At 41.6% G+C, this 20,467-nt stretch overlaps 1 protein-coding gene across 3 annotated transcripts in view; it reads left to right on the plus strand.

Annotated features, from left to right (window-relative positions):
* The window catches only part of LOC124590782, a 281,346-nt gene that overhangs the window by 83,903 nt on the left and 176,976 nt on the right, over positions 1-20,467 (plus strand). For all 3 annotated transcript variants that reach the window (XM_047131676.1, XM_047131675.1, XM_047131677.1), the window contains one exon: positions 1,167-1,289. In XM_047131676.1, the coding sequence (XP_046987632.1) occupies positions 1,167-1,289 (123 nt within the window). The remainder of the gene's footprint in view (positions 1-1,166; positions 1,290-20,467) is intronic.

A 20,467-nucleotide genomic window follows, 5' to 3' on the forward strand; every position in this document is an offset into this window, starting at 1 on the left:
GCCTTCTGTATGAGGAGTGTTGCTGTCATCAGCAAAGAGCTTTTATTCAGTGTCTTTTACTGTCTGGTTAGTCATTGATATATATTAAGAACAGAATTAGACCCTATACATCACCCTGAGGCACACCTCTGTTTATATGCTCCATATCTGACAGTTTTACTAAATATTTGTCTTCAACAGACATGTGAAGTATTTATACTTTTTTCACCCTATTGTCTGGGTAAGAGTTGAACCACTCATTTGCTGTTCCTCTGCACATAATGCTTCCAGTTTGTGTACTAGTATTTTATGGTCAACAGTTTCAAAAATCTTCGGGATGTTTAAGAATATGCTTGTAACATAGTCATCCTTATCAAGTATTTCAAGTGCTACTTTTAGGATATCTGTTATGGCTGATACTGTACTTCTCTCACTTTAGAAACCAAATTGAGATTAGATAACAAGTTTGTTCTTATTCATGTAACTTATTAACCTATCTTTCTCAACTGATTCAGTTACTTTTGAGAATGCTGACAGTAGTAAAACTGGCCTGTAGTTTTTTTCTTATATTAGCTATGTTATCCTTTTTTCCTAAAGGCACAACTCCTAGATCCCTGGAAAACACGTAAAGTACAGGACTCATTTATTAAGTTTGTTAGGGGTGGTTTGTACACTGCTCACACATGGCTTCAGAACAGAGACTGGAACCTAATCCATACCTGCTGACTTATTTTTTTAATTGATGTATCGCCTTCCCAACTTAATGCTTTGTTGTGGAAAACATCATCATTGTGCTTGTGGTGTAACTCATTGTGGGTGCTATATGGGTTTCGGAATGTTTTATTGTAACTTCTCTGCAATACCTAAGAAATCGTCATAACGAAATTTGCCCTTTCCTGAGAAATTTCTATTACTATGCTCCCATCTTTGATTTGTTTGTTGTTATACTTGTACCTGTCGTAGCATGGTGATATCTAAAAATACATCGAAAGTGACGTCTTTGAGTGCCAGCTGTCATAGTTTATTCAGTGGTCCTGTCATGCACTTATGCCATGTAGTTTTCACTAGTAACTTTCTGTACGTAAAGTGTATACTTTCAATCTCAGAACAAACTTTGAACATGAATGTTTTTGTTCCAGATAGCAATTACTACTGGAACATAACCTGATGTGTCGTATTTATTGCAGATATTTGGGCAAACAGAAGATGACTCATATTATTTAAACACAGCTGAAGAAGATTCATGTAATTGGATGTGTTTGGTTTCTCCTGCAGCTTCAGCAGATGAGCAGAACCTAATATGTTATCAGGTAATGTAAAAAGTGCTCTAATTGTTACTGATTGCTTGGTGAGTAGCCACATGTTGTGCAGAGTGATTTCACAACATACACTCCTGGAAATTGAAATAAGAACACCGTGAATTCATTGTCCCAGGAAGGGGAAACTTTATTGACACATTCCTGGGGTCAGATACATCACATGATCACACTGACAGAACAACAGGCACATAGACACAGGCAACAGAGCATGCACAATGTCGGCACTAGTACAGTGTATATCCACCTTTCGCAGCAATGCAGGCTGCTATTCTCCCATGGAGACGATCGTAGAGATGCTGGATGTAGTCCTGTGGAACGGCTTGCCATGCCATTTCCACCTGGCGCCTCAGTTGGACCAGCGTTCGTGCTGGACGTGCAGACCGCGTGAGACGACGCTTCATCCAGTCCCAAACATGCTCAATGGGGGACAGATCCGGAGATCTTACTGGCCAGGGTAGTTGACTTACACCTTCTAGAGCACGTTGGGTGGCACGGGATACATGCGGACGTGCATTGTCCTGTTGGAACAGCAAGTTCCCTTGCCGGTCTAGGAATGGTAGAACGATGGGTTCGATGACGGTTTGGATGTACCGTGCACTATTCAGTGTCCCCTCGACGATCACCAGTGGTGTACGGCCAGTGTAGGAGATCGCTCCCCACACCATGATGCCGGGTGTTGGCCCTGTGTGCCTCGGTCGTATGCAGTCCTGATTGTGGCGCTCACCTGCACGGCGCCAAACACGCATACGATCATCATTGGCACCAAGGCAGAAGCGGCTCTCATCGCTGAAGACGACACGTCTCGATTCGTCCCTCCATTCACGCCTGTCGCGACACCACTGGAGGCGGGCTGCAAGATGTTGGGGCGTGAGCGGAAGACGGCCTAACGGTGTGCGGGACCGTAGCCCAGCTTCATGGAGACGGTTGCGAATGGTCCTCGCCGATACCCCAGGAGCAACAGTGTCCCTAATTTGCTGGGAAGTGGCGGTGCGGTCCCCTACGGCACTGCGTAGGATCCTACGGTCTTGGCGTGCATCCGTGCGTCGCTGCGGTCCGGTCCCAGGTCGACGGGCACGTGCACCTTCCGCCGACCACTGGCGACAACATCGATGTACTGTGGAGACCTCACGCCCCACGTGTTGAGCAATTCGGCGGTACGTCCACCCGGCCTCCCGCATGCCCACTATACGCCCTCGCTCAAAGTCCGTCAACTGCACATACGGTTCACGTCCACGCTGTCGCGGCATGCTACCAGTGTTAAAGACTGCGATGGAGCTCCGTATGCCACGGCAAACTGGCTGACACTGACGGCGGCGGTGCACAAATGCTGCGCAGCTAGCGCCATTCGACGGCCAACACCGCGGTTCCTGGTGTGTCCACTGTGCCGTGCGTGTGATCATTGCTTGTACAGCCCTCTCGCAGTGTCCGGAGCAAGTATGGTGGGTCTGACACACCGGTGTCAATGTGTTCTTTTTTTCATTTCCAGGAGTGTATTATAATGACAGTTTGAATTAATAAGTTCCCAGTCTCCTTTGGAGAACTTCTCTCAAGAAATTTATTTGAAAGGGACAATGTAAAATTTCATCCATTCATTCATTCCTCTATCTTATTCTGTAGATTCCATCATTTAGTAGAACATTCAGGGATCTGGAACAAATTGAGGTACACCTTAAAGGGAAAACAGTTGTTGGAAGCTAAATATGCATGACAATAAAGTATGACTACTCGCTTATGTATTGTTAATGTTTACACAGGCTAAATTGAATATAGTAAAATTGCCAGCACAGCTGCTGCTCAGGATTTATATCCGTTGACGCATAGGAAGATTCTTATAGTTTTATAAGGCTGAGGGTGCTCTATACCATTGTTTGCATGTTCATATTATTTTATCAAAACCTCCTTGGAAAATGTGGTACTCAAATTACATTGCCACTGAACGATAGGTAAATGAGGTAGTACAAAAAATGTCACTTTGTAAGTTGGATTTTTTGTCTTTAAATTTTGAAAATGTGCTGAGTAAAAGATATAAGAAAGTCTAGATTTGGTTCCACTATGTGATGATCTGTAGCTCGCACACTGTTTGCCTCATGGACAGCGCTTCCACCTTTCTATCTTCAAATGTTTAAATGTAGCCACTTGCAGCATACTGCATAAGACTTTAAAGCAACTAAACATTTTTCAAGAGTAATGCATTACCAAATCTGAGTTAGCTATCTATTTTGTAACAGAAAAATTATAGTGACAGGAATTTTCTGTAACATGTGAGAGCAACACAGGTGCACAGTTTTTGAAGTTCAAGGAAATGGTAGAGCCACAGTTTTTATTAAGTGATTATACATGTGCACAGATTTTCAGGCAGGTTATCTCCTTCAGTAGAAAAATTACTTCATATTTGTAGATACCCAGCTTGGTGCAGAAATGTGTATATGGTTGTCCATTATACAAGGTGCATTCCATAACCAAGTTCTGTTTGGCCATAAAAAAATTAAGCTTATGAGAAAAGGTCGTTATTGATTGTAATATTTTACTACATATCTACTTTACTTTTAGACATTATTGCTGGTCACATCTACACACTTTCTGTAATGTTGCACCTGCTTCTTTAACTCCTCTGCATAGAAGTCTGCCACCTGTTAACTGAACCATTTGGTAATGACAATCTTGAGTTAATCATTGTTTTAAAGTCTTTGTCCACCCTGCCACTTTTTCAAATTCAAGAAGAGGATATAATTGCTTGGTGCAAGGTTGGAACTGTATGGAGGATGCTCAAGAAGTTCCTAATGAAAATCTTGAATCTTCTCCATGATTTTGGCAGCAATATGATGGCATGAATTGTTGTGAAGGAGGATTATTCCAGATGACAGTTTCCCATGGCATCAATTTTTGATTGCATGTCTCAGTTTGTTTAGCATTTCACAAGACCCGTGGTGCCTGAAATCAAACAAAAGGATGCCCTTTATGTCCCAAATGATGGTAGCCACAATTTTTCAGTTCAAGAACACAGATTGCATAAGCTTCTTTGATGTGGGTGAACTGGGACGGCACCACTGCATTGACTTGTTTTGATTCTGCATTGGTTACAATATCCTTGTCTTGTCACCCGTAGCAGTGCGGGAAAACAAATCAGCTCCATCTTTTCTGTAACAACCCAAAAACTGCCATGCAGTACACATTCTTTGCTCTTTATTCTTATCAGTGAGCATTTTTGGAACCCACCTCACTCACAGTTTGTGATATCCGAGCTCCTCAGTGGCATTTACATAAACCGAGGTTCGAGCAACATTTTGGATTTTGTTAGCCAGACAACTAATTGTCAGTCGGCGATCACTTCAGAGTTTCTGGTTCACTTGATCAACAGTGTCAGTGACCTGAATAATGGGCCTGTCACTCCACTGTCTACTGTGAACATTTGTGTAGCTATTTTGAAATTCTTGACTCCATTTATGAACTTGTTTGTCACTTATTATTTCAGATCTGTACACTAGGTGTAGGAAAAGAAAGAGAAGGAAAAATAGTGGGTAAATATGGACTGGAGGAAAGGAATGAAAGAGAGAGCTGCCAGTAGAATTTTTCACAGAGAATAATTTAATCTTCGCTAACACCTGGTTTAGGAATCGTAAAAGAAGGTTGCATATGTGGAAGAGATGTGGAGACACCAAAAGGTTTCAGATTGATTGTATGATGGTTAGACAGAGATCTTGGAACATGATTTTAACTCATAATACATTTTCAGAGGCAGATGTGGACTTTAAACACAATCTGTTGGTTATGAACTGTAGATTAAAACTGAAAGAACTGCAAAAAGCTAGGAATTTAAACAGATATTACCTGGATAAACCGAAAGAATCGTAGGTTGTAGAGAGAGAGCATTAGGGAACAACTGACAAATACAGGGGAAATAAATACAGTGGAAGAAGAATGGGTGGCTTTGAGAGATGGAATAGTGAAGGCAGCAGAGGATCAAGTAAGTAAAAAGACGAGGTCTAGTAGAAACTGTTGTGTAAAATGAGATACTGAATTAATTGATAAAAGGGGACAATATAAAAATGCAGTAAATGAAACAGGCATAAAGGAATACAAAAGTCTCAAAAATGAAACTGACAGGAAATGCAAAATGACTAAGCAGGAATGGCTAGAGAACAAATGTTATAATTTAGAATTATATTTCACTAGGGGTATGATACATGCCACCAACAGGAAAATTAAAGGGGCATTTGGAGAAAAAAGAACCACCTGTATGTTATCACGAGCTCAGATGGAAAACCAGTGCTAAGCAAAGAAGCATAAAGATGGAAGGAGTATGTGGAGAGTCTATACAAGGAAGATGTACTTGAAGCCAGTATAATAGAAATAGAAGAGGGTATAGATGAAGATGAGATGGGAGATATTATACTGTATGAAGAAATTAACAGAGTGCTGAAAGAGCTAAGTCAAAACAAGGCCCCGGGAGTAGACATCATTCCTTTAGAACTACTGGTAGCCTTGGGAGAGCCAACCCTGACAAAACTTTACCATCTGGTAGGCAAGATGTTTGAGACAGGTGAAATACCCTCAGACTTCAAGAAGAATATAATAATTCCAATCCCAAAGAAAGCAAGTGTTGACAGGTCTGAAAATTACCGAACTATCAGTTTACCGTATTTTCTCGAATCTAAGCCGCACCCGAAAAATGAGACTCGAAACCAAGGAAAACAATTTTTCCCGAATCTAAGCCGCTCCCGAAATTTGAGACTCGAAATTCAAGGTGAGAGAAAAGTTTTAGACCGCCCCTCCAAATCGAAAAACAGTTGGTCCATTGTAACGTGAAACACAATTGAGGTCGAATGGATGAAGATACAGCTACAGTAGTTTGGTTCGAGTCGTAAGCTTAACAGTTAAGCTTTACCAGGTAGCCATTGCTATGTCAGGTGCTCCGTCTGTATTTATACGAGTACCCTTCCTTTTTCGCGTGCTTCGTCTGGTTTGAATTGATTGCTTATTTTGCTTTGATCTGATAAGTGCCGTTCTCTTTGTTATAGGTGTTTATGTCACTGTAAGCTGAAAATGCATTATTGTACTGTGTCATGCATTGTTTGTTACATTCTGATAGTGCGTGTTTACGACCTGTCGCCGCTCGCGGCAAGGCTTGCTTTTTTGCGCGCTACCGCGGCTTACAATTAAAAAAAAAAGGGAAAAAAAGAGAGGAATTGTCTCATAAGCGAAACAATGGCGAGAGTCTGCTATTTGTTGTTACTTAAACTGCTGCTTTCTTTGATAATGATCAACAAGAACCAAATAACAGACTGCGTATGATAGAAGATGTTCTGAACGAGAGTTTAGCGAAAATTTTTCTCTGTTTGAAAATCTTTGCAGACGACTTCTTTAGTACATTACATTCTGCACAGAAATTAGGGTCATCTTAGATTTAAAAATCTAGTCAGTTGTCGTGCTTAGTTTCTGACTGTATCACTATTCAGCATAAGAATAATACAAATATAAACATGACATGATATGTATATTCTTCCGCGTTTGCTGTTCTAGTTTCGTAGTTTATTCGGCAGACAGGATTTAAATGAAATAGCAGCAAACACGAAAGAATACATTGCATAATGTTTACATTCTTCTACCTTTTAATTTAGTTACTGACGCAGAGGTTTTGGCGCCAGTATTTATCTTTGTGCCTGCAAAGCATACCTGTCTAGCGCGACATATATTTGACGGCAGAAGTTAGTTGTGGCGACACCTACCAACATTTTTTAGAACTTCCGCTTACTTTGCACTCGATTCTAAGCCGCAGGCGGTTTTTTGGATTACAAAAACTGGAAAAAAAGTGCGGTTTAGATTCGAGTAAATACGGTAATAAGTCACAACTGCAAAATACTAACACAAATTCTTTACATACGAGTGGAAAAACTGACAGAAGCTGACCTCGGGGAAGACCAGTTAGGGGTCCAAGGAAGTGAGGAACATGCGAGGCAGTATTGATCCTATGACTTCTCATAGAAGACAGGTCAAGGAGAGTAAAACCTATGCTTATAGCATTTGCTGACTTAGAGGAAGCATTTGAGAATGTCAGCTGGACTACTCTCTTTCAAATTCTAAAGGTGGCTGGGATAAAGTACAGGGAGTGAAAGGCTATTTACAATTTGTATAGGAACCAGATCACAATTGTAAAGAGTCAAAGGCATGAAGGGGAGCAGTGGTTGAGAAAGACAGGGCTGGAGCATATCCTTAATGTTATTCAATCTGTATATGGAGCAAGCAGTAAACGAAACAAAAGAAAAATTTAGAGACAGAATTAAAATCCAGGGAGAAGAAATAAAAACTTCGGCGTTTGCCGATGGTGCTATAATTCTGTCAGAGACAGTAAAGGACTTGGAAGAGAAGATGATCTGAATGGACAGTGCCTTGAAAGGGGGATATAAGATGAACGTCAACAAAAGCAAAATGAGGGTAATGGGATGTAGTCGAATTCAACCAGGTGATGCTGAGGGAATTAAAATAGGAAGCAAGACACTTAAAGTAGTTCATGAATTTTGCTTTTTGGGCAGCAAAATATCTGGTGATGGTCAAAGTAAAGATGATATAAAATGTAGATTGCTAGTGGCAAGAAAAGCATTTCTGGAGAAGAGAAATTTGTTAACATTGAATAGAGATTTAAGTGTTAGAAAGTCTTTTCTGAAAGTGTTTGTATGGAGTGTAGCCATGTATTGATATGAACCAAGGATGATAAACAGTTTATACAAGAAGAGAATATAAACTTTTGAAATGTGGTGCTACAGAATACTGAACATAAGATGCTTTTATAACATAACTAATGGGGCGGTATTGAATAGAATTGGGGAGAGAAAAGAAATTTGTGCCATAACCTGACTAGAAGAAGGGATTGGTTGGTAGGAGATGTTCTGAGACATCAAGGGATCGCCAATTTAGTAGTGAAGGAAAGTGTGGGGGATAAAAATCATAGAGAGAGACCAAGAGATGAATGCAGTAAGCAGATTCTGAAGGATGTAGGTTTCAGTAGTTACTCGGAGATGAAAAGGCTTGCACAGGATAGAGTAGCATGGAGAGCTGCATCAAATCTGTCCTTGGATTGAGGACCACAACAACAACAACAATAATACTAGGCATAACTCATGATGGATTTCAGCATTTGAAGATCCTTTTGCCAGCAATGTTCTAATCCCTTCACACACTTCACAAGTGGTGGGTTTTACAATTGTCTCGGCCATTGTGATCTACTCCTACCAACTGGCAAGCAACTATTTAATCAAATCAGCACTGCAGTAGTTTGCTAATGAGTCAGTAGACTGTGCTGCATGTGTGAAACTTTATTCAGGCCTATCATCAGTTAAATATTGGTCACTGAACCTTAGTTTTGGAATATGCCTCTTATAAATTTTGGAAACAGGAAATATTTATTCCTAGTGAATCTACGTGGGGGAATGCGACCACCAGCTGTGCATATGACATTGTGTTTCTCTTTGTGATCTATCAGTCTGTCTGTCTGTCTACTCCACTAAAAATGATTGAAGTGATAAGTTTAGAAGGCAATGTTGACAATCATAAAGCAACTGTAGATGTTAGTCTGAGATAATAATACCTGTGAAAAAAAAGGCGCCATATACTATGTCTTTATGCCACTCTAGAAATCATTTTAGAAAACATTAAACACTGAAAAATCCAGGATGGAATAATGACAATATTATGAAAAGAATAGATTGCTACTCATCATGCATGTTGAGTTGCTGACAGGCACAACAAAAAGACTGATGTAAAGCTGAGTATTCAGCCAAAAGGCTTTCTTCTAAAGTAGAAAACACGCACTTATTGACAAAAGCATAAGTCACACAAACATGTTCAGTGTCTCTGGCCACGGAGGGGGTAGGTGGGTGAAGGACAGGGACTAGCGAAGGTTAAGGCCAGGGGTTATGGGAATGTAGAGTGTTTTACAGTGATAGTTCCTACCTGCACAATTCAGAAAAGGTGGTGTTTGTAGAAGGGATCCAGATGGCACAGGCTGTGAAGCAGTCATTGAAATGAAGCACTTTTTGTTGAGCACCATATTCATCAACTGTGTGATTCCCCTGTCTCTTGGCCACAGTTTGTTGGTGGCCATTCATGCAGATAGACAGTTTGTTGGCTGTCATGCCCATGTAGAAAGCAGCACATTGGTTGCAGCTTAGTTTGTAGATCACATGAATACTTCCACAGGTAACTCTGCCTTTGATGGAGTAGGTGATGCCTGTGGCCAGATGTATGGGACAGGTCTTGCATCTAGGCCTATTGCAGTGATATGAACAAGGGGTTAGGAGCAGGGATACAGTATGGATGGACAAGGTTATTGTGTAGGTTTGGTGGGTGGCAGAATACCACTGTGGGTGGGGTGAGAAGGATATTGGATAGGCTCTTTCTCATTTCAGGACATGACAAGAGGTAATTGAAACCCTGGTGGAGAATGTCATTCAGTTGCTCCAGTCCAGGGTACTGAGTCTCAAGTGGAATGCTCCTTTGTGGCTGGACAGTGGGACTCTTGGAGGTGGTAGGTTGGGGGCTTATGGGCGCTCAACACGAGGTCATCAGCGGGAGGTGGTAGGTGACTGGAGAGACAAGGAATGGGAGATCTGTTTCTGTACAAGGTTGGGAGGGTGATTCTGGCCTGTGAAGGCCTCAGTGAGACCCTTGGTATATCTGGAGAGGGACTGCTTGTCACTACAGATTTGATGGCCACAGTTGGCTTGGCTGTGTGAAACGGACTTCTAGGTTTGGAGTAGGTGGCAACTGTCAAAGTGAAGGTATTGTTGATGATTGGTAGGTGTTATATAGGCAGAGTTACTGATGTAACCATCTTTGAGATGGAGGTCAACATCGAGGAAGGTGGCTTGTTGGGTTGAGGAGGAGCAAGTGAAGTGAATGGGGGAGGAGGTTTTGAGATTCTGGAGGAATGTGGATAAGGTGTCCCCACCTTCTATTTAGATCATGAAGATGTCATCATTGAAACTGAGCCAGATAAGAGGATTTGAGATTCTGGATGGGTAGGAAGGGTTCCTGTAGAATGTCCATGAATAGTTTGGCAGAGTATGGTCGCATGCAGGTGCCCATTGCTGTACCATGGATTTATTTGTAAGTGATGCCTTCAGAGGTGAAGTAATTGTGGTTGAGGATATAATTGGTCATGATGATCAGTAAGGTGGTTGTAGGTTTGGATTCAGTTGGTCAGTTGGGTGGTGGGATAGATAGTGTTCACCAGCAGCAAGGCCATGTGCAGTAGGGATGTTAGTGTAGTGGGAGACAGCATCAATAATGACACAGCTTTCTATTTCGTCAATGCACCCACTAGTCATTTTCCTCTCCTACACTTCTCTCCTTTTCAACCCTCCTAATCCCCCCCCCCTCCCCCCCACAAATCTCCCGCCCTGCTCTGTCCCCACCACATCCCTGCATGCTCCTTAACCCCCATACACACATTACTTTTCCCATAATGGGCACTTGCTGTATGCAGTCTACCCACAGTGTCCAGGTTGTCATGTGTGTGTGAATTGTGCTTGTGTGAATGTGTGTGTTTTTTCTGCTTTCGAAGAAGGCCTTCTGGCTGAAAGCTGAAATGTATGTCTGTCTTTTTGTTGTGTCTGTCTGTCACTCAACATCTCCTCTATACAGTGAGTAGCAATATATCCTTTTCATAATACTGTCTTCCTGGATTTTCCATTGTTTGGTTTTGCCTAGTGGCTTTTCTTCCATCCCATAAACTAATGCCATTTTCCTTTGTTACTATTCTATGATGCATAGAAACCAAACTGCGCGCGCGCGCGCACACACACACACACACACGCACACGCACGCACACACACACACACACACACACACACACACACACACACACACACACACACTGACTTACAAGCTATACTGTATCAACCACGTTGTCTGTACACAACACTTGGCTATATCCCATGTCTTACATTATTCCAGTTGATATAATTACTCCTAGACCTTGAAATTAATCACTCTTCATGCCTCACTCTTGTGTATTTTTGTGCATTATTTTCTGTACTTTCCTGTGCCACATGAACTTGTTGAACCTCTACTTAGCAACCCCCCACCTGCCCCCCTCTTTCTCTTTCCTCATTCCAACGTGCACATACCAGGGGGTTATAATTAAACTGATGGTTCTTGAAGCACTAGAATAAGACAAAAAAATAATAATTCCACTTTCTGCCACCAGATGAAAATATGGCACTGTAAGCAATCAGAATGTAATGTGGGTGCAGCATATCTGGTTTAATCAGAGCGATATGTCATCATATGGTATCCTTCAAATCAAGAAGGGTCTGGATATATACAGACTGAGAATGAAAGAACTTGTGGAATCGCACCACACAGTCACATCAGTTGAGTGCAGTGGATGTTCCTGCACACTTGATATGTGGCAACTCTTGAGCATTCATGGTATCATGTGCAGAGTAGAATGTGCCTTGTCTGACCAAAGAATATTGCCCGGCCATGTGTCATCCATTTCCACGTGTGCCAAAAAATGAAGGACAAAGTATGGCACTGTAGCCTACCTTGGGCCTCATTTGGTGCAAATTTTGAATTTTGTAGGGATACCAGTGTAAACTGTGGTGCAAAATGTTTTGGACTGTTGACCAGGGGAAGACAATTCCTTTGACACAGCTTGAGAACTAGCTGCAGAATTTGAGCCATGTGCTGCACGGTCAGCTTTGGCTACAGGAACTTTATCAACAACTGCCATGGGAATGGGCCACCGCCCTGTCCCTGCTGCATCAGTTTACATGTTTCTTCAAATTTCTTGATCGTATTCTTTAACCCATTTATTGACATGAGGACTCTTCACAGCAATTTCTGTCGATGATATTCCAGTAATGTAGTGCTGCTATTGTCATCTTTCTGGTAGAACAACTTTATCAGCAGTGCAAGGTCTTTCCTTTCATGTGGAAAACTTCAACCTTCTTAACCCTTTACACCACAAAGAGCATATTCACATCAAAACATGAAACATTTCACATTCTGTGTGCTTACAGTGTCATGTTTTCACCTTGTGGCAGATGGTGGAACTATTATTTTTTCAGCATTTTCTGAATGTGTCCCAATTAATGAACGTAACTACGAAGTTTCAGCATCCTGCAATGTATACAACCTGCACTGCAGCACTTGGAACACCATCAGTTTAATTATTACCAACCGGTGCTAACCTCACCTAATTCATTTACATCTGCTGTCTACTCTCTTCGCATGTATTAACTCACTGACCTATGTACCATGTTACTGTTTTTTTATTTATTTATTTTTCTCTTTAATCTCCTTGTGTTTACATGTCTGTTGTGTTGGCTACTGTGGGAGTCAGTATTGACACAAACAAGGAAGGAGAGGAGTAGTGATGATCGGTGGCAGGAATCCAAAATGATCTGTACATAACACTATCAAATTAATAGAACTCTTTATTTCTTAAAATGAAAGAAACATAACTACTTGTTAAGATGTTGCATGACGTGCTTGTTGTGCCTCCTACATGCAATAGGGCTGGTGCAGGAGGGGGGGGGGGGGGGAGATAGGCAGCAGGAAGTTAGGTAGTGTGAAGTGTTGGGATCTCCAACTGGGACTGATGCTGAACCCCTGACCATGCACCGACATTCATCGTGCACTCTGATGGGAGCATCAGTTGGAAAACCCCAAAAAGGTGCCTGCCCTCTTCTTGACCTGGTCCGAGGAAAATCGGACAGGGCGGCGATGAAGATGACGATAGTGCCGAGTCCACAGCACGATCTAGGAAGTTGAGCTGCTGTGGCGGCGAAGGCAATGGGTCCAGCTCCATTGGCTCCACAGGCAGTGCTGAAGAGGTAGCTGGGGACGGCTGTGCCAGGTGCAAGATCCTGGGTGGTTGCGAATCTGAGGTCACAAAATTGTTGAAGAATCTCGCAATTGACAAGCACAAATCTGGTCCTGGTGGGGGCATAGTAACCCACTAGGATATTGAATTAATTCATGGCAGGGCCCAATTTCATAGAATTGTTCCTCTCTCCCAGTGCCTAGAGCAACCAAAAACTGAAAAGAATAGAGTTATTATGTGCAAGGCAATAATTGCAGAGCAGTGGGAGATGCTGTGGTAGGTGCAGCAACTGGAACAGCATGCGGTGGTGCTGGCCATGTAGAAGCTCCACTGGCAATGGACTGTTGCAGGGCAGGGAGCAGTACGTAGTGAGGAAGAGCAGCAGTGCTTGCTCTCATTTGTGGGGAGCACATAGTTTGTTCATTTGTTGCGTGAACATGACAACAAACCGTTCAGCCTCTCCGTTTGACTGAGGGTGAACTGGAGCACTGGTAAGGTGAGTAATACCATTGGTTGATGAAAATGTTTAATGTCCTGAGCCATAAACTGTGGTCTGTTGTCTGTAACCAACACTGCAAGCAAAACTTCCTAGCAAAAAGTAGATGACGAAACCTGAATGATACTAAGCGAAGTAGTCAAGTTCATGGGTGCTGCAAATAGATATATGCTAAAAGAGTCCACAGCAATAAGCCAGTCAGTGTTTCAAAAGGGACCAGCAAAGTCAGTATCCACTTGTTGCTATGACAATTGAGACTTTGGCCAAGGTGAAAATATTTGTCATTGGGGCCATAGATTTTCAGCACAAGTGCAACGTGGGTCTGTTATCTGTTCATGTGGGTCTCCATGTCTGGCGAAGTACAGTGCCGACTCACTAACTGTTTTGTGCATATAATTCCCCCCTGTCTCTGGTGGAGCAATCACAACACATCCTTTTGCAACACTTTAGGAATAAGCACATGTGATTGTCCAGAGTCATTTAGCGATAGAATCACACCATGTTGTACAGAGAGGGTATGCCGATGAGCCAAGTATTGGTGTGCAAAAGAATTCTGACTGTTTTCACTGACAAAGGCCAAGAATTACAGATGTAATGCAACAAAAGATTCAGTTCAGTGTCTGCTTGTGTGGCCTGAGCAATTTTCACATAGTGCAGTGGAAAAGTCTGTAAAAGTTCAGTGTTCTGTGCATTGATCTGGCAGCAAGATGCAGCAGTAGCATCAAATTCCGAATCCAGAAGGTGAGGAAGGACATCAGCATTTGCATGTTTCATCACGGCCAGTACGGTATTACATACTGATTCTGTGACAGTAATAAAGCCCAGTGTTGCAGCCCAACGTTGCAGCTTGTGAACCGTGTGTCACTGAACAGGTTTGGACAGATGAAACAAAGACTGAAGTGGTTTATGGTTCGTCACTAGGTAAAACTTCCGACCAAACATTATAGATAATAGCGAGTACTTCCTTCTTGATTTGGGAAGAGATACTTTGGGTCCTAATCAATAATTTGGAAGCAAAAGCAATCAGCGTGTTCTGTGAACCAAATCTGTGCAAGAGGACAGCTCCGATTCCATATGAAGAAGCGTCCACTGCCAAAACCACAGATTTAGCGGGATCGAAATGAACAAGGCATCTGTCACTCAACAAGGCATTTGTAAGTTTCTGGAATGCAACCTGACACTCTTTGGTCCAAACAAAAGGCACATTCTTATGGCACAAACGATGTAACAGAGCTGTTATCTGGGCTGCGTTGGGTGTAAACCGGATATAGTATGTCAGCTTCCCAAGAACTGATTGCAGGGGCAGGGAGGTTCTGGATGGCCAGCAAGTGTGATTGAAGGGGATGAACACCTTGGCTATTTAGAACATGGCCTAAGTACTGAATTTCAGAATGAAAAACGGCACATTTGTCCAGGCAACACTTCAAACCTGCAGTTGAAAGCACTTGAAACAGTGTACCAAGATTACGGATATGTTCCTCTGGTATACTTTTACCATCATATTGTCCAAACAGAATGGAGCTTTTCCAGTAAGCTGTTCTAAGTAGCGTTGCAATATGGTAGGCGTGGAAGCATTGCCAAAAGGTAAATGCAAATATTAAAACAACACTAAATGTGTGTTGACCATAATCGCTTTCTAAGACTCCTCGTCTAGCGGCATTTGCAAATGTGCATCACGTAACTCAATTTTTGAAAAAATAATGACCTGCACCAAGCCTGACCATTAAATCATCAGAGCGAGACAATAGATAAGTATCAATTATTGTTTGTGGATCCACAGTGGATTTAAAGTCAACACAATGACAAAGTCTTATAGAAGGCTATGGTAAGATTACTAAGGGAGAAGCCCATTAACTAACCTGGATAGGAGCAATAACACCACTGTCTTGCCATTCTTTAAGTTCACTTGCAACATTGTCTCCAATCGCATGAGGGATGGGACACGCCTGAAAAAACATAGGTTGCACATTGTCCTTCATTGTAAAATATGCAACAAAATTATTTGGTCTGCCAAGTCCTTCAGAAAATAAATCAAGAAACTCCTCAATCAGTTGAGTAACACTGTCTTTTGGGTTGAAAGCAGGAACAGAAAGTACATTGTCCTGAATAAGAAAACCAAACAAATCAAATGAATCTAACCCAAAAATATTTTTCACAGTCCTGCAACTGCGAAATTGTAACTGTCACTGTTCTGGTGTGAGACTGGAATGTAGCAGGTAAACTACATGCACCGAGCACTGGAATATGCTGGCTGTTATGCACAGTAAGGTTCATGCAAAATTTTATCCATATTGGCAAGCCTAGCTGTTGGTAAGTGGCACAATTAAACAATGTAACAGAAGCGCCAGTGTCTTAACTGAAGTTTCACACAGTGCTTGGCAGTGACTAAGTTCACAAACAATTTGTTTGACTGTTGTTGTACAGCACTTGGATGGGGTGAAGGCATGTTCTGAATTTGATCGTTACTAATACCGGTAGCTGGTTTAGAAAAAACTACATTCACTGAGTGAGAAGGTGCTCTGCACTTATGAGAGCTAATGTGGGTAGAGTTTTTGTTTTCTGTTGCAAGCACGGAGACTGTACATGACCTGACTTTCCACAAGCAAAGCAAATCAGCTTCCATGAAGGGCAGTTTTGTCATTTATGCATGGAAAAGCAGAGGGGACATGATTTCACAGGAGACACATGCATTGACACTTGTTTACTCTGTCCATCCCACGGTGGCCTGTTTGCACGTGGTGGTTGGTCGCAAGGCCATTCGTGTTTGTCAGTTTGCATTACACTGCAGATGGGAGCTACTGCAAAGTTTTCCACGGCACCATCACACTAATCCTGATGTTCAATAATTTGTAACACTTGTTTGAAAGTAGGATCAGATTGTAGAGAATTTGTTCACAAATCCTACTGTCTGGCATATTGTATATAATTGCACCATGAATCATTGCATCACTATAGTACTGTCCACAGCTACCTTGAGAATGACACAGTCATGATAAATCCTGATGTTCAGTGACCCACTGACAGTACGTTTGTTCTCACTTTTTCCCTCAATAAAAAGACATTGTAATGAGCTGCAGCAATATGTACTTGGTCCTCATAATACTTAATGAGGGCAGAAACTAAATCTTCAAAAACTAGCAACTCTGATGTACTAGTCAGGAATAACTTTTGAGCGAGGTGGTAAACTCCTGTGCCGGGACTTGACAAGAAATAAGAAAGTTTCAAAGTACCTTGCACTTGATGTGTAGCACAGTGAACCTTGAACTGAGCATACCACTTGTTCCATTCCCCTTGTTCATTGAAAACACAGAATGGATGAATGCTTGGAGGCAGTGCTGTAGATGTGGCTGGCGATTGTGATGGAGTTAATCCAGCAATGGTTTGTGCATTAATGAGCTACTGGACTGCCGTAATCAGCTGCGACTTTTGTTGATTTCGAAACTGAATAAACTGCATTAGATCAAAGCCAGCAGCAGTCGGAGGCATAGGTGCAGGTAGTGTAGGATTGAATAACATTAGGGATAGGCTACAACCCTATCTCATTCCCTTCTCAACCACTGCTTCCCTTTCATCCCCTTGACTCCTATAACTGCGATCTGGTTTCTCTACAAGTTGTAAATAGCTTTTCAATCCCTGTATTTTACCCCTGCTCCCTTCACAATTTCAAAGAAAGTATTCCATTCAGCACTGTCAAAAGCTTTCTCTAAGTCTACAGATGCTGTAAATGTACGATTGCCTTTCCTTCACCTATCTTGTAAGAGAAGTCATACTGTAAGTATTGCCTCACATGTTCCTACATTTCTCCAGAATTCAAACTGATCTTCCTTGAGGTTGGCTTCTATGAGTTTTTCCATTCTTCTGCAAAGAATTTGTGTTAGTATTTTGCAACCATGCCTTATTAAACTGTTCAGTTCAGTAGTATCCACACCTGTCAGCATCTACTTTCGATGGAATTGTAATTATTACACTGTTCTTGAGGTCTGAGGGTATTTCTTCTATCCCATACACCTCTCTTACCAGATGGAAAAATTTTGTCGTGACTGTCTCATCAAAGGCCATCAGTAAGTCTGGGGGCCTTGTTTTGACTTATGTCTTCCAGTGGTCTGTCAAATTCTTCTCATGGTATTGTGTCTCCCATCTCATGTTCATCTATGTCCTCTTAAATTTCTATAATATTGCCTTCAAGTTTGTCTTCTTTGTATGTACCTTCTATATACTCCTTTCACCTTTCAGCTTTCCCTTCTTTGCTTAGGGATGGTTTTCCATGTGAGCTCTTTATATTCATACAGCTACTTCTCTTTTCTCCGAAGGCTCCTTTAATTTTCCTGCAGGCGGCATCTGTCCTCTAGTGAAATGTGCTTCTGAATCCTTAAATATGTACATAAGCCATTCCTGCTTAGCCATTTTGCACTTCCTGTCAATCTCTTTTTTTAAATGTTTGTATTCCCTTTTGCCTGCTTCACTTGCTGCATTTTCATATTTTCTCCTTTCATCAATTAAATTCAGTATCTCCTGTGTTATTCAAGCATTTCTGCTAGATGTGTCTCTTTATCTATTTGATCCTCTGCTGCCTTCATGATTTAATCCCTGAAAGCTACCCATTCTTCTTCTACCATATCCCTTTCCCCTATTCTAGTCAGTCATTGGATAGTTCTCCCTCTAAAACTCTGTGACCTTTGGTTCTATTAGCTTAGCCAGGCTCCATCTCCTTAATTTCCTACCTTTCTGCAATTACTTTGGTTTTAATCTACAGTTTATAATCAATAAATCTTGGTCAGAGTCCACATCTGCCCCTGGGAATGTCTTGTTGTTGTTGTGGTCTTCAGTCCAGAGACTGGTTGAATGCAGCTCTCCATGCTACTCTATCCTGTGCAAGCTTCTTCATCTCCGAGTAACTACTGCAACCTACATCCTTCTGAATCTGCTTCATGTATTCGTTGCTAAGTCTCCCTCTGATTTTTACCCTCCACGCTGCCCTGGAATACTAAATTGGTGATCCCTTGATGCCTCAGAACATGTCCTTCCTAATGCCTACAATTGCCTTGCTCTTGCCAAAGCTTCTCGGAGGGTATAAACTCGCTAAAAACATGCTACTCCCAATGCCTACAATTATTAGTCAGTAAAGGAAGTAAAATTGTGGTCGAATGCAGCTCTCCATGCTACTCTATCCTGTGCAAGCTTCATCATCTCCGAGTAACTACTGCAACCTACATCCTTCTGAATCTGCTTCATGTATTCGTTGCTTAGTCTCCCTCTGATTTTTACCCTCCATGCTGCCCTGCAATACTAAATTGGTGATCCCTTGATGCCTCAGAACATGTCCTACCAATCAATCCAGTCTTTTAATGAGGTTGTGTCACAAATTCCTCTTCTCCCCAATTCTGTTCAGTACCTCCTTATTAGTTATGTGATCTACCCATCTGATATTCAGTATTCTTCTGTAGCATCATGTTTCAAAAGCTTCTATTCTCCTATTGTCCAAACTATTGATCATCCATGTTTCACTTCCATACATGGCTATACTCCGTACAAATACTTTCAGAAAATACTTCCTGACACTTGAATCTATATACAATGTTAACAAATTTCTCTTCTTCAGAAACACTTTCCTTGCCGTAGCCAGTCTACATTTTATATCCTCTCTACTTCGACCGTCATCAGTTATTTTGCTCCCCAAGTAGTAGAACTCATTTACTGCTTTAAGTGTCTCATTTCCTAATCCAATTCCTTCAGCATCACCTGATTTAATTTGACTACTTTCCATTACCTTCATTTTGCTTTTGTTGATATTCATCTTATACCCTCCTTTCATGACACTTTTCATTTCATTCAACTATTCTTTCAGGTCCTTTTCTGTCTCTTACAGAATTACAACGTCATTGGCAAATCTCAAAGTTTTTATTTCTTCTCCATGGATTTTAATTCTTACTCCAAATTTTTCTTTTGTTTCCTCTACTGCTTGCTCAATATAAAGATTGAACAACATCGGGGATAGGCTAAAACCCTGCCTTACTCCCTTCTCAGCCACTGCTTCCCTTTCATGCCCCTCGACTGTTTTAACTGTCATCTGGTTTCTGTACAAACTGTAAATAGACTTTCACTCCCTGTATTTTACCACTGCCGCCTTCAGAATTTTAAAGAGAGTATTTCGGTCAACATTGTCAAAAGCCTTCTCTAAGTCTACAAATGCTAGAAATGTAGGTTTGCCTTTCCTTAATCTATCTTCTAAGATAAGTCGTAGGGTGAGTATTGCTTTGCGTGTTCCCATATTTCTGCGGAATCCAAACTAATCTTCCCCAAGGTTGTTTTCTACCAGTTTTTCCATTCATTGGTAAAGAATTTGTGTTAGTATTTGCAACTGTGACTTATTAAACTGATATAGTTTGATAATTTTCACACCTGCTTTCTTTGGGATTGGAACTGTTATATTCTTCTTGAAGTCTGAGGGTATTTCGCCTCTCTCATACATCTTGCTCACCGGATGGAAGAGTTTTGTCATGGCTGGCTCTCCTGCCTGGGCTATCAGTAGTTCTAATGGAATGTTGCCTACTCCCGGGCCCTTTTTTTGACTTAGGTCTTTTAGTGCTCTGTCAAATTCTTCACACAGTATCACATCTCCCACTTCATCTTCATCTACGTCCTCTTCCATTTCCATAATATTGACCTCAAATACATCGCCCTTGTATAGCCTCTCTATAGACTCCTTCCACCTTTCTGCTTTCCCTTCTTTGCTTAGAACTGGTTTTCCATCTGAGCTCTTGATATTCATACACGTGGTTGTCTTTCCTCCAAAGGTCTCTTTAATTTTCCTGTAGGCAGTACCTATCTTACACCTAGTGATATATG

Source organism: Schistocerca americana, chromosome 2 (genome assembly GCF_021461395.2).
Source record: "Schistocerca americana isolate TAMUIC-IGC-003095 chromosome 2, iqSchAmer2.1, whole genome shotgun sequence".
Lineage (NCBI taxonomy): Eukaryota > Metazoa > Arthropoda > Insecta > Orthoptera > Acrididae > Schistocerca > Schistocerca americana.